The sequence below is a fragment of the Apodemus sylvaticus genome, chromosome 3, assembly GCF_947179515.1.
Source record: "Apodemus sylvaticus chromosome 3, mApoSyl1.1, whole genome shotgun sequence".
Lineage (NCBI taxonomy): Eukaryota > Metazoa > Chordata > Mammalia > Rodentia > Muridae > Apodemus > Apodemus sylvaticus.
The window spans coordinates 16,698,954-16,714,436 of NC_067474.1; the positions used below are offsets into that span (position 1 = coordinate 16,698,954).

The 15,483-nt window shown below is 39.9% G+C and overlaps 1 protein-coding gene across 1 annotated transcript in view; it reads left to right on the forward strand.

The window, feature by feature from the left end:
• Rp1 (RP1 axonemal microtubule associated) overlaps positions 1 to 15,483 on the forward strand; it is a 187,044-nt gene that overhangs the window by 117,053 nt on the left and 54,508 nt on the right. Inside the window, exon 16 of the mRNA XM_052175416.1 lies at positions 10,808 to 10,915. Coding sequence (XP_052031376.1) covers positions 10,808 to 10,915 — 108 coding nt within the window. The remainder of the gene's footprint in view (positions 1 to 10,807; positions 10,916 to 15,483) is intronic.

Sequence of the window (15,483 nt, forward strand, 5' to 3'; positions counted from 1 at the left end):
AAATTGGCTGTATGTGTCGAATAAGCAAATGTAACATTCACACAGTAGTAGGTCATGCCTGGGTTTTATTTTGATGTGCTAGCAGCATGTCCCTAAATAAACATCTCATATTCTGCTTTGTTATATGCAAATAAGAAGAGTAACATCGTACTGTGGTAAGACTTTTTTTGCCTGAGTCTGTGAGCATTTGAAATTGCAAGTGTGCATATTTTTAGTAAATAGATCCTATGAAAATATGCAGAAATGTTTATTTGAGATAAAAAGATGGTGATATTCCTTAGGTCCTTCAAAATGATCAGTGGTGCAGAAAATACTTAAAAACTTTGCTAACATGGACTGGGAGATCACTCACTGGCAGTGTTCCTTTAATGTGCAAAGTCTTAGGGTTTTTTCAATGACAACAAATACAAACAATTCCCTCCCAGAAAGCCCTTATGAGCTTTTCTGAGTTTGATAGATTGTTTATTGAAACTTTTCAGTAACTATCCCAGTAATTTTTATAATTTTAGAATAATTTGAATCTTACAGAATTGGCACTATATAAATATTGTTGACAGATTGAATCTTCTCCAGGAAGAAGCAAAGAAAAAACAACCCGAAACTAAACTAAAGCTTTGAAATGGATGGACAGTTACTGTTCCATCAGCTTCAGTGTCCTCCTTCTCACATATAACACTGAGGCTAGAGTGAGCAGATTCAAGGCCTTAGGGCGCTGGTTTAATTCATATACACAATTTTGTCTTTTCTTTTTGGATTTATGGCCAGGTATTGTGGTATGAGCAATCCTTTTTATAAAAAAAAAAAAAATCAATAGACACTAGCTCAACAACCTGAAAACATGTAGAACTAAAGATATGGGTTAAATACTACATTTTTGTTACAGGGAGGACTTCTTGGGTCCTTTGAGATCATTCATGGGGTAAAGGAGCTTTCCATGCAAGTTTTATGAATTGAGTTCAATTCCTGGGACCCATGTAAAAATGAAAGTAAAAGAACAATGGACAATGTCTTTATTGCACATTTGTTCCATGACATGAATGTGCTCATATATCTCTGTCTGTCTGTCTATCTATTTATCATCTATCTATAGATATAGATAGATTTGTAGACATAGACGTAAATATAGACACATACATATGCAAACAACATATACAGCAATAATAAATAACAACAATAATGATCATGATAATAATTATAATAATGATAATAATAATAATAATTCAAAAACAATTTCAGGTTTACATCTCATGGGAGGGGTTTCTAATTTGACAGCCCACAAAATGATGAACCACAGGAGGCAGAAAGACAGTCCAGCTTAACATGATTCAGTAGCCAGTGTTTGTTCAAATGTCAATAGTCTGCCCCCAAGTGGTTTATTTTATGCATATTTAAATTCAGCACAAATTTTTGAAAACCTTTTTGGTGATGGTTATTAGCTCAGTCCTGCATGCCCAACACAGCAAACATAAACATCTTCAACAAAGAAAGTAAACCAGAAACATCAGATGTGACTGCATCAAAACTCCTTCCAAGGTCCAAAAGATAGGTTCTATAGGTGGACTGAGAAAAACAGTCTGGGGAGGATGCAGTACCAGAAAATCTCCAGCCACACACATAGCACAAAGGTCACCAGGCTAGAAAGCACGCCTGCTCCAGGTTTTAGGGAGGAGAACAGGTTTTGGAATCCTCTTAAAGGAACAATCTTGTGTGCTTTGTGTTCCAGGGTCCTCTAGTGCATGTCTGTGAGTACAAAGGCCTCCATGTCCCCTATGAGGTCTTACAAATATTTGTGTTTAAAACATTGATTTTTGCTTGATCTTAAAAAAATCTGAAAACAGAATTATTTGTATATAAAATCTAACTGCAATAATAGGCAGTTAATCACATTCTAATTATGTGTATAATAATCTCACTTATTAAAATGTGACAGAAATTCAATATTGCAATTATTTATAATTTGTTATTTTTAGAAAATTAAAACAAATTTTTTTTACTAATTAATTTTGTAGACTCTTAAAACTGACATTGAGTTTACAATGAGATACCGTCAGTTGTGAATACTGAATTGTCCGCATAGAAAATTCTAGTTCTTTTATCTTTGTTTCAGTTATCATTTTATATTGTGGCTAGTAAATTTTCATATTCAAATTTAAATTTTTAATTTTCCTTTTTAAATTTAAATTTTAATTAATTAATTTTGAGATAGTATTTGATGTAAGCCAGGCTGGTCTCAAACTCACTATGTACACGAATAGCCAAGGATGACATCTAAACTACTGATCTTCCTGTCTCCTTTCCTTGGGTGCTAGGCTTATAGACATGTACCATGATGCTCAGTTTTATGAGGTACTAGGGATCAAACCTAGGGCTTTATGTATGATGGGTAAGCACCCCACTTCTTCAGTTATATCCACAGCCCCTCACATTCCTTTTAAAATTGTAAAAATTAGATAGGAAAGCACGCTGGTAGTATAGCCTTCGATCTAGAGTGCTATTGGAGGGCTTTCTTGGTATGTGTAGCTTGAACCACCTTCTGTGACTCACCTGCTTCTTCTATATAGAGAGACAGGAGATATTTTTGATCTTGCATTTGCAGAACATATGTTCTATGTACAAATCTCCTACTACTACTGTTGTAGAAATAGATGCCAACAACACTTCGAAGAGTCCCAGATGGAACATTTAGAAGTTAGTGCAGGGAAGGTAGAGAGACTGGCAAGGATATTTCTCATTTTACAGTCAGGTAAGTGCTAATCCTATGTGCAGTTCCTTTGTGCTTGTTTTCATTCTCAGGATAAGGATATTACTTTCTTCATTATATTTGCTATATACTTTTTGCATAGATATTGTGAAGCACTCCCCATGTGTATAAGAGGTCGTCATCTAGGTGGGACCCTCTGCACTGTAATTCCATAAATACCAAAATTAAGTTATATGCATTTCTTTTTTCTAATATCATCATAATAACTAGAAGATTGGTTCATATTCCTTCATAATCCCAGATATTTATTATTTGCATAGGCAATTGTACTCCAAGTTGTATTTAGGGACCTTTCTTCCTTCAGTTTCTTATTTTATCCCAGTGAACATGTAGAAATCTAGTCAACTTTACTTTTTAATATTTTGAATTCTTTTATTGTTGTTATCCATCCCAAGTGCTTAAAAATTATGCTATAAATAAATCAAATGGGGAAACCAATGCTTCATAGGACTTGGTTTTTTTTTTTTTTTTTCAGTATTTTTTTTTTATTCGATATAATTTATTTACATTTCAAATGATTTCCCCTCTTCTAGCCCCCCCACTCCCCGAAAGTCCCGTACGCCCCCTTCTCTTCCCCTGTCCTCCCACCCACCCCTTCCCACTTCCCCGTTCTGGTTTTGCTGAATACTGTTTCACTGAGTCTTTCCAGAACCAGGGGCCACTCCTCCTTTCTTCTTGTACCTCATTTGATGTGTGGATTATGTTTTGGGTATTCCAGTTTTCTAGGTTAATATCCACTTATTAGTGAGTGCATACCATGATTCACCTTTTGAGTCTGGGTTACCTCACTTAGTATGATATTCTCTAGCTCCATCCATTTGCCTAAGAATTTCATGAATTCATTGTTTCTAATGGCTGAATAGTACTCCATTGTGTAGATATACCACATTTTTTGCATCCACTCTTCTGTTGAGGGATACCTGGGTTCTTTCCAGCATCTGGCAATTACAAATAGGGCTGCTATGAACATAGTAGAACATGTATCCTTATTACATGGTGGGGAGTCTTCTGGGTATATGCCCAGGAGTGGTATAGCAGGATCTTCTGGAAGTGAGGTGCCCAGTTTTCGGAGGAACCGCCAGACTGATTTCCAGAGTGGTTGTACCAATTTGCAACCCCACCAGCAGTGGAGGAGTGTTCCTCTTTCTCCACACCCTCTCCAACACCTGCTGTCTCCTGAATTTTTAATCTTAGCCATTCTGACTGGTGTAAGATGAAATCTTAGGGTTGTTTTGATTTGCATTTCCCTAATGACTAATGAAGTTGAGCATTTTTTAAGATGCTTCTCCGCCATCCGAAGTTCTTCAGGGGAGAATTCTTTGTTTAACTCTGTACCCCATTTTTTAATAGGGTTGTTTGGTTTTCTGGAGTCTAACTTCTTGAGTTCTTTATATATATTGGATATTAGCCCTCTGTCTGATGTAGGATTGGTGAAGATCTTTTCCCAATTTGTTGGTTGCCGATTTGTCCTCTTGATGGTGTCCTTTGCCTTACAGAAACTTTGTAATTTTATGAGGTCCCATTTGTCAATTCTTGCTCTTAGAGCATACGCTATTGGTGTTCTGTTCAGGAACTTTCTCCCTGTACCGATGTCTTCAAGGGTCTTCCCCAGTTTTTTTTCTATTAGCTTCAGAGTGTCTGGCTTTATGTGGAGGTCCTTGATCCATTTGGATTTGAGCTTAGTACAAGGAGACAAGGATGGATCAATTCGCATTCTTCTGCATGCTGACCTCCAGTTGAACCAGCACCATTTGTTGAAAAGGCTATCTTTTTTCCATTGGATGTTTTCAGCCTCTTTGTCGAGGATCAAGTGGCCATAGGTGTGTGGGTTCATTTCTGGATCTTCAATCCTGTTCCATTGATCCTCCTGCCTGTCACGGTACCAATACCATGCAGTTTTTAGCACTATTGCTCTGTAGTATTGCTTGAGGTCAGGGATACTGATTCCCCCAGATTTCCTTTTGTTGCTGAGAATAGTTTTAGCTATCCTGGGTTTTTTGTTGTTCCACATGAATTTGATAATTGCTCTTTCTAACTCTGTGAAGAATTGAGTTGGGATTTTGATGGGTATTGCATTGAATCTGTATAGTACTTTAGGCAAAATGGCCATTTTAACTATATTGATTCTACCGATCCATGAGCATGGGAGGTTTTCCCATTTTTTGAGGTCTTCTTCCATTTCCTTCTTCAGAGTCTTGAAGTTCTTGTCATACAGATCTTTCACATGTTTGGTAAGAGTCACCCCAAGATACTTTATACTGTTTGTGGCTATTGTGAAGGGGGTCATTTCCCTAATTTCTTTCTCAGCCTGCTTATCCTTTGAGTATAGGAAGGCCACTGATTTGCTTGAGTTGACTTTATAACCTGCCACTTTGCTGAAGTTGTTTATCAGCTGTAGGAGCTCTCTAGTGGAGTTCTTTGGGTCACTTAGGTAGACGATCATGTCGTCTGCAAATAATGATAGTTTGAGTTCTTCCTTTCCAATTTGTATCCCTTTGATCTCCTTATGTTGTCGAATTGCCCGAGCTAGTACCTCAAGTACAATATTGAAAAGATAAGGAGAAAGGGGGCAGCCTTGTCTGGTCCCTGATTTCAGTGGGATTGCTTCAAGTTTCTCTCCATTTAGTTTGATGCTGGCTACCGGTTTGCTGTATATTGCTTTTACTATGTTTAGGTATGGGCCTTGAATTCCTGTTCTCTCCAAGACTTTAAGCATGAAGGGATGCTGAATTTTGTCAAATGCTTTTTCAGCATCCAATGAAATGACCATGTGGTTTTGTTCTTTGAGTTTGTTTATGTAGTGGATTGTATTGATGGATTTCCGTATATTGAACCAACCCTGCATTCCCGGGATAAAGCCTACTTGATCATGGTGGATGATCGTTTTGATGTGTTCTTGGATTCGGTTGGCAAGAATTTTATTGAGTATTTTTGCATCGATGTTCATAAGGGAAATTGGTCTGAAGTTCTCTTTCTTTGTTGGATCTTTGTGTGGCTTTGGTATCAGCGTAATTGTGGCTTCGTAGAAGGAATTGGGTAGTGTTCCTTCTGTTTCTATTTTGTGGAATAGTTTGAAGAGTATTGGTGTTAACTCTTCTTTGAAGGTCTGGTAGAATTCTGCACTGAAGCCATCTGGTCCTGTGCTTTTTTTGGTTGGAAGACTTTCTATGACTCCTTCTATTTCTTTAGGCATTATGGGACTGTTTAGATGGTCTAGTTGGTCCTGATTTAATTTTGGTATTTGGTATCTGTCAAGGAAATTGTCCATTTCCTCCAGATTCTCCAGTTGTGTTGAGTATAGGCTCTTGTAGTAGGATCTGATGATTTTTTGGATTTCCTCAGTTTCCGTTGTTATATCTCCCTTTTCATTTCTAAGTTTGTTAATTTGGATACTTTCTCTGTGCCCTTTGGTCATTCTGGCTAAGGGTTTATCTATCTTGTTGATTTTCTCAAAGAACCAGCTCCTGGTATTGTTGATTTTTTGTATGGTTCTCTTTGTTTCTACTTGATTGATTTCGGCCCTGAGTTTGATGATTTCCTGCCTTCTACTCCTCCTGGGCGAAATAGCTTCTTTTTGTTCCAGGGCTTTCAGGTGTGTCATTAAGCTGGTAATGTATGCTCTCTCCATTTTCTTTTTGGAGGCACTCAGGGCTATGAGTTTTCCTCTTAGCACTGCTTTCATTGTGTCCCATAGATTTGGATATGTTGTGTTTTCATTTTCATTGTGTTCTAAAAAGTCTTTAATTTCTTTCTTTATTTCTTCCTTGACCAAGGTATCATTGAGTAGAGTATTGTTCAGTTTCCACGTGTATGTGGGCTTTCTGTTGTTTCTGTTGCTATTGAAGACCACTTTTACTCCATAGTGATCAGATAGGAGGCATGGGATTAGTTCGATCTTCTTATATTTGTTGAGGTCTGTCTTGTGACCAATTATATGGTCGATTTTGGAGAAGGTACCATGAGGTGCTGAGAAAAAGGTATATTCTTTTGTTTTAGGATAGAATGTTCTATATATATCTGTTAAATCTAATTGGTCCAAAGCTTCAATTAGTTTCATTGTGTCCCTGTTTAGTTTCTGTTTTCCTGATCGGTCCATTGAGGAAAGTGCAGTGTTGAAGTCACCCACAATTATTGTGTTAGGTGCAATGTGTGCTTTTAGTTTTAATAAAGTTTCTTTTACGAAAGAGGGTGCCCTTGCATTTGGGGCATAGATGTTCAGGATTGACAGTTCTTCTTTTTGTATTTTTCCTTTGACCAGCAAGAAGTGTCCCTCAGGGTCTCTTTTGATGACTTTGGGTTGAAAGTCAATTTTATCTGATATTAAAATGGCTACTCCAGCTTGTTTCCTGAGACCATTTGCTTGTAAAATTGTCTTCCAGCCTTTTACTCTAAGGTAGTGTTTGTCTTTGACCCTGAGGTGTGTTTCCTGTAAGCAGCAAAATGTAGGGTCCTGTTTACGTATCCATTCAGTTAGTCTGTGTCTTTTTATTGGGGCATTAAGTCCATTGATGTTAAGAGATATTAAGGAATAGTGATTGTTACTTCCTATCATTTTTGACGTTATTTTTTAAATTTGAATGCTTAACTTCTTTTGGGTTTGATGAAAGGTTACTATCTTGCTTTTTCCAGGGTGAAGTTTCCCTCCTTGTATTGGTGTTGTCCTCCTATTATCCTTTTTAGGGCCGGGTTTGTGGATAGATATTGGGTAAACTTGGTTTTGTCATGAAATATCTTAGTTTCTCCATCTATGGTGATTGAGAGTTTTGCTGGATATAGTAGTTTTGGTTGGCATTTGTGTTCTCTTAGAGTCTGCATGAGATCTGCCCAGGACCTTCTAGCCTTCATAGTCTCAGGTGAAAAGTCTGCTGTGATTCTGATAGGTCTTCCTTTATATGTTACTTGGCCTTTTTCTCTTACTGCCTTTAGTATTCTTTCTTTGTTTAGAACATTTGGTGTTTTGATTATTATGTGACGGGAAGTATTTCTGTTCTGGTCCAGTCTGTTTGGAGTTCTGTAGGGTTCTTGTATATTCATGGGCATCTCTCTCTTTAGGTTAGGGAAGTTTTCTTCCATAATTTTATTGAAGATATTTGCTGGCCCTTTAAGTTGTAAATCTTCACTCTCATCTATGCCTATAATCCTTAGGTTTGGTCTTCTCATTGTGTCCTGGATTTCCTGGATATTTTGGGTTACAAGCTTTTTGCATTTTGCATTTTCTTTAACTGTTGAGTCCATGGTTTCTATGGAATCTTCAGCATCTGAGATTCTTTCTTCTATCTCTTGTATTCTGTTGTTGATATTTGTATCTCTGTCCCCTGATTTCTTCCCAAGGCTTTCTATCTCCAAAGTTGTCTCCCTTTGAGTTTTCTTAGTTGTTTCTACTTCTGATTTTAGATCCTGGATGGTTTTGCTTAGCTCCTTCACTTGCATGTTTGTGTTTTCCTGTAATTCTTTAAGAGATTTTTGTGTTTCCTCTTTCATGAGCTCAGCCTGTTGACCAAAGTTCTCCTGTATTTCTTTAAGAGATTTTTGTGTTTCGTCTTTCATGACCTCAGCCTGTTGAGCAAAGTTCTCCTGTATTTCTTTAAGTGTTTTTTGCATTTCCTCCTTGTTGGCTTTTGTATTCTCCTGGATTTCTTTCAATGATTTTTGTGTTTCCCTTGCAAGGGCTTCTAACTTTTGATCCATTTTCTCCTGAATTTCTTTATGTATGACCTTCATGTGTTCCTGTACCAGCATCATGACCAGTGATTTTAAATCCAAATCTTGTTTTACTGGTGTGATGGGGTATCCAGGACATGTTGGTAGAGGAGAATTGGGTTCAGATGTTGCCATATTGCCTTGATTTCTGTTAGTGACGTTCCTGCGTTTGCCTTTTGCCATCTAGATCTCACTGGTGTTAGTTTATCTTGTCAGTGCTGGACTTACCAGTGCAAGCTGCCCCTTCCCAGTTGGCCTCTGGTGCACAGCTTACCTCCTGCACTGCTTGTAGACAGTGTGCTGCTGCCCAGGCTGTTCAGATCCCAAAGCAGGCACCCGAAGGCTCCCGCTGGGGCCCGCTGGATTCACTGGAGCACACTGACTTCTACCAGCTGGCCGCCCGGAAGCCCAGCTAGCCACTTGCAGGACTTGGAGATGTAATGCTGCCGCCCAGACTGATCTGGATCCGGAAGCCGAGAGAGTAGAGCTAAGGGCTTCTGCCTGAGGCCTTGCCCCAGATTGTGTCTGTGGAGCAGATGGAGCCTGTGTGCCCTCCCAGGGAGTGCGGAAGGTGTATGCTACTGTGACCTCCCCTGTGTTCCGCTCACTCCGCTGGGCAGCCGATCTGCCAACCGGGCTGTCGCACACAAGGTTAGCCTGGCCGCCCAGTCCCTGAGTCCAGGCAAAAGCCTGGGAGGCCAAGGTCCGAGCAAAGTTCCCCTAGAGCTATGACTGTTAATTGGGTTTGCCAGGTGACTAGGATGGCGGGCGTGCGCGCCCGCGCTCCCTGAAAGCGCCGGGAGAGTCTGCTTTGCTAACAATCACCTGGGCGGGTTGACTCACAGATTGCCCACCAAGCCGCCCAGTTCTTGGGGTCAGTCCTGTGCCTTTTGGGGCCTGGACCCCCGCTTTGTTAGCCTTAGGCTATGCCTGTTACAGGTCTGCCCGCCTGAGCTCTCTGTCGTCCTGCAGGCAAAATGGCGGCGGCGCGCTAGCAGGCCTGGGCAAAAAACCTCCTGGCTGGGTTGGCACCCCGATGGCCCCCCGACCCGCCCAGGGCCTGGGTGCAGGCCAACTCCCGTCGGGCTCAGACCACCGCGGTGTTGGCCTCGGATTATGTTTGTGTACCTCAGTCTGTCCGATTCCTGGAGTACGGAACCAAGATGGATGCTCCTCTCCTGACTGGTGGGAGGCCGAGTTCTGAAGTGGCTTCCGTGCAGGAAAGGCGCCGCACAACTGCAGCTGCTTGCTGCCCGGCTGGTCAGCGAAGGTCAGTGGTCGTGGGCGCAGGGCCCAACTGGTCCCTGTGACGCCTTGGTTCCACTGTTGATGGCCCTTCAGCTGGAGCAGCCACTGCTGCCGCTGCCGCCGCCGCCGCCGCCGCCGCTTTAGGACTTGGTTTTGAAAAGCTCATTATTGTGAATTTATACCTTATGACCTGTGCAGGGCATAAATAAGGTATGATGTCTCAGGAGTTCTTCAGATCCCAGTGTCCTGCTGTCTGTGCACCATTCCTGTCATTAAGTGTCACTCACTCCACACCTAGAAGGTTTTCATGCTTTCTTATTTTACAAGTCATCCAAGTTTTTGAGAGAAGTCATGATGTTTCTGACTGCTTAGAATCTTACATAGTCAGACATCTTTATAAATGTTGTGAATGCACTCTCTAAAACTTGACATTCATAGTCTAAATGACTGTCATCTAAGAGATAGCACCCATCCTCTGCTTGATCTTAAAGAACAAACACAACTTTGACAATCTAAGCAAAAATAACACTACTGAATAAGCAGCTTAAATCAAAGTCGTTGTTCAATAAAGTTGGAAGTACCTATTATTTGAATCAGCCTCCCAAACTGCTTGCATTTTATAAATGAATAACAGAAAACTATGTAGTGCTTATATATATATATATATGTTTTCGTATTTTAGTAAGATTTCATGAAGTTCTCTCTGAATGATGCTTTAGGCTGTTTCTTCCTTTGAGAAAGGCAAAGCAGCAGATTACTCAAGTAGCTCTCGTTTAGAATCGGTAAGGGACACATCTTGAATAAGTCATTGATTCATATTGTGATGTTAAGCTATTGCTTGGAATACAGAGCGGTGAGTAGGCTTTATAGGAATTCCATTTATGCGCAGCCTGCTGGTAAGAACGAACAAGACATTTTCTGGTAACTGTGTAATAAGAGTGAAATGAACTGAGCAGGCATTGAAATGCAAACAATGGGAAAACTGAAACTTGGTAGTGAGCATATGGTGAATAAATATTCTGAGAAGAGGCAGGGGTTTTGAGAGAATAGTGCCTTTCAGTTTGGTTTTTTTTTTTTTAAATAAAATCTTAATTTCAGTTGGCAGAGAAAACCCAATGGGAATGTCTGCCACACCCAGCCAAAGGGAAGACAAGACCATAACACCAGAATCCAAGGCCAGATGTTCCTTGCCGTTGTCATCGGAAAGTAAGCAGTAGTCTTGCCCTCCTCTTTTGGTTTGTTTCTCATCTTTGCTTATTCTTTGCAGTTGCTTTAGGATGAACAGTATATTATTTAACACATTCAAAACAACTCTAATTTCCATGATGCAAAATAGGATGGATCATGAACAACGTACTCCAAATCCGAGGTTCTATATTTGTTTGATCATTTTTTTTCTCAAATATATTCTTACTGCCAAGGATAATATAAAACATCCATCAAATTCTGTGCTTTGTGATGTAAGCATCAACTAATAGAAGGAAACAATGTAGTACTTTCTCAGTCTGGTCCAGGATTCATAATCAATCCTTAGCCAGAAGAATGAAAGTAAAGTGGTATGCCACCATACCAGACTTTGAATTTTTCTATTTTCCCAGTAAACTCATTTTTATATGTAACTAGAATTTTTACTTTTAACAAAATGGTTTTTGAAAGTTATTTATTGGCTAAGCCATTATTTCTTTTAAACAGTAATTGATAAAAAGGGCCCATTTGACAAAATATGCCCATTGATGTAATAGTGGTATGACACTCTAAGGGTAGCTAAACCCTTTCTAATTGGGTTTGATGCCCATCTTCAAGAGAAACTTGATGCCTTGTACTGTAAGTGTGATCAGGAGCCTGTAACTGAGAAGACCATAGGCCTCCAGAGAGAACCCACTACAGTCGTTTGCTAAATGCACACAACATCAATTTATTGTCTCTAAAATATCATCAGAGAAGCTTGTTTCTACAGTGGGTGCCATTTAATTCAGAGACCACAGCTAATCAGTTATGGTGAATGAGAGAGTATAGAGTCTTCAGCTTGAGACAGACCATGTATGTCATCCCTTCCTATCATCCCTTCCAAGGCTCAGGGACATTGTGAATATGGGATGGAGAGACTTTAAGAGCTAGAGGTTGGAGAAGAGTGCCACAAATGTCTTCTGGACACTACAAGCTCATTGCATCTGCAAACTCACTGAAGTTGTGGTGATCTGCATAAGATCTGCAGATGAACAGACCTGTAACTATTTTGTGATACATGGAAGATGGGCCCTTCAGGTCCCACTGTTCACTGTGGGATTTTAGGCATGGAGTGGATTCTGAGGGAATAACTTTCTTCTACAATGCAGCCACTTACATGTTGTCCATGTTCCAGTAAGCAACCTTCACCCATACCCTGCACCCACTATGCACAGGTAGGCAACCTCAGTTAAACTCAGTGGGAAAGAAAGAAAGATGGGAAGGAAGGAAGAGAAAAGAAAGAAAGAAAGGTAAAGAAAGAGTGAATCAAAGGAAGGAAGAAAGAAGGAAAGAAAAGGACATCAGAGTAGGAGGAGGCTTTTTGGAAAGGTTTTCAGAGGAAGAGGAATAAGAGAACATAATGAGAGATAAACACAACTCAAACTCAACAGATAGATCTTGAAATTGTCAAAGAATGATTGAAAAGTATTACTGACATGCCTACATCATTATGACAGCAGCCGTAGGAAATCAGCACTGTGACATTTTGCTGTAGTGGACTAGTTCTGGACTGCATGCATATATTCCATATAGCATAGATTCATGGAGCAGTGTGAAGAATTATTCTTATGAGAAACATGGGCTTAGTTAAAATTTCTCACAGAAGAATTCAATTTGTGTCAAGAAGCAAAGGCTTTTAAATTAGAGTTGGCTACCTCAAGCAAAATGTGATGGCTCAAAATAGTATGCTAGCTGACATCTTCAGAATTAGACACTTTTTATGAATGAAAAAAGCTCAGAGAAAACTGTCATATTTCCTATAAAAATTGTTCTTGTAAAATATTTTTAAATGTTTCCATTGTTAAAATTTTGAGTGGTAGGAACCCTGGAATTTTCTAATAGAGCAAATGAAATATATTAGTTAGTTATTGTTACATTGCTATAACTAATATAACAGGCAAATGTCTTATAAACAAAAAAGTTATATTTAGCTCAACATTTTGGAAGTACAAAGTCCATACTGTAGTGTAAACCAGGATGATCTTTACAGAATCACCTCATAGGAGAAAGATGGGAATGAATTTTGGAAGCAAGCAAGTGGTCATATTTCAAATTGAAATAGAGAGGGTGAAGTGGAAGAGGAAGAGGGAGAGGAAGAGACAATGGAGAAAGAAAGAGTGATTCTATCATCCCCTTTAAGGATATGGCCTATAAAAGTAAGACCTCCCATAAGACCTACCCCCAAAGGTCCATCACCTAGCAACAGCACTGCCCTGGTGATCAAGGTCAATATGTGGACTTGATCAAAATGAAAGAACTATTCCTCATGATAATCAGTCACTCTCCCCATGCCCCCCCCACACGCAAATACACACACCTTGTGTCTAACTGATCGACAAATGTAACTTGTATTAGGGTTACTACCGCTATATTGAAACACTATGACCAAAGCAACTTGGAGAAGCAAGGATTTATTTCACTCACAGTTCCATATAACATTTCATCATCAAACTCTGAGGGCAGGAACTGAAGCAGGGAAGGAACATGGAGACAGGAGTTGATGCAGAGGCCATAGAAGGGTGCTGTACACTACCTTGCTCCCACGGCTTGCTCATGCTGCTTTCTTACAGAACTCAGGACCACCAGCTCAGGGATGGTACCTCCCACAATGGGCTGGGCCCTGCCGTAGCAATTGCTAATTATGAAATGCCCTACAGGTTTGCCTACAGTCCCATTTTATGGAGTCATTTTCTCTATTGGGGCTACCTCCAGTCTGATGACTCTAGCTTATGTCAAGTCGGTATGAGACTAGCCAGTGCGTACGGGAGTAGAATGGGGAGGAAAACAAACTTGGCTTCAGCTCTCTTGAAGTGTAATAATGAGTAAGTGGACTGGATCAAATATGACTGCATGCTACAGACTGATCAGACTGATAATGGACTTCCTAGGTACAAGACAAAAATTAACTCCTGAATTCAGTGTAGTCTTGTAGGTTCTTCGTTAGTGATTAATGAAAACGTGAGATTGGTGGGTGGCTACAGACACAAGGGAGGAGTCTGAGCTCAAATGATTCATGGGCTGCTCAAAGTGCAGATGTGCCACAGACTGCAGGCGCAAAGGCATCTCCTGAGCGGCTGCTGCTGCAAGGCACGCATGCGTGGCCTGCTTAAACCTGGCCTTCTTAGGCTGCAGTGAGAATGCATGTAAGTAGGAGCATGTGCAGTTTTTCATGGAGTAGTGCCTTGAGTCTTCCCATAAGGCTTGACCACACCCCCTTTCAGGTGCCTCTTCCTGCTGCTCCAGACAGTGGCAATGACATGCACACTGCTTCTCTTTGCTTTGACAGTTTGGAAGTCACACTATGTATGTTTTGATTGAAATCACACGAAAACATAAAAAATTGGTTACATTCACATTAAAACATATGTTAAAATATTTTTGGAAAACCCTATCTTGAGTTTGAAGACATTAAAAGGCAAATGTGAGCTACTGAAGATTATGTTCATTAATTCAGTTTTCAAAAATTATAGACAAAATAAACTTGTCTCTTGTCCAAAATGCTTAATTATCAATTATCAAGAAGGATAAAACGTTCTCACACCATGAGAATTAGAAGCTGTCAATAGCATGGTTGTAATACACAGTGCACTGTAGTGGCAGCAGGGTCTCTACCATTACTCTAGCAGAAATTTACTTTATATTGAAATGAATTATAACCAGCATTCTTATAATAGAGAATGTGAGCCACAAACCTTATTTTTGTTAAGTCTATATATTTTATTGCATAAAACTTCCAACTTACACAAAATTAGAGACAGTATAATCCACTCCCTATATACCCATTACTTAGTTTAAACCTGGTTAAAAAAAAACAAAACCTGGTCTTTTGTTGTTGTTGTTTAAATAAATCATTCTTTTTTATTAGATATTTTCTTTATTTACATTTCAAATGTTATTACCTTTCCTCATTTCCCCTCCAGAACCCTCCCTATCCCATTTCCCCCTCCCCCTGCTCACCAACTCTTCCACTCCTGCCTCCCCATCCTGCCATTCCCCTACACTGGGGCATTGAGCCTTCACAGGACCAAGGGCCTCTTCTCTCATTGATGTCCAACAAGGCCATCCTCTGCTACATGTGTGGCTGGAGCCATGGGTCATTCCATGTGTACTCTTTGGTTGGTAAACCCAGTCTTTCTTGATGGCCCTTCACAATATCTAATTTTATCCCAAATGGGTTATTTTAAGGAAATCTGAGGTGCCAAATCAATTTATTTCTAAATACTTTAGAAACTCATGTTTTTAAAAAGTATATGTAACAGGGTATATACTCCTTCTGCCTACAGTTTGGAAACACTGCATCTAAACACATTCAGGCTAGGTAGAGACAGGAAATACACAATGTGCCTTCTGAATAAAACCTTCCTAGGTCCTTAAAAATGAGGGACACGAGTCGGTCCCAGAGTGGTGAGTACGGTAGAGGTCTCACCTGCAGTCATGATGTCAGCACCTGGATTCTAACCAGGGCAGAGGGACAGCCATGCTGCCTGTGTTCTGTCTGCAAGGGATGCTTGGAGGTGCTGTGGGTATCTGGTAAAGCAAAGTCATTG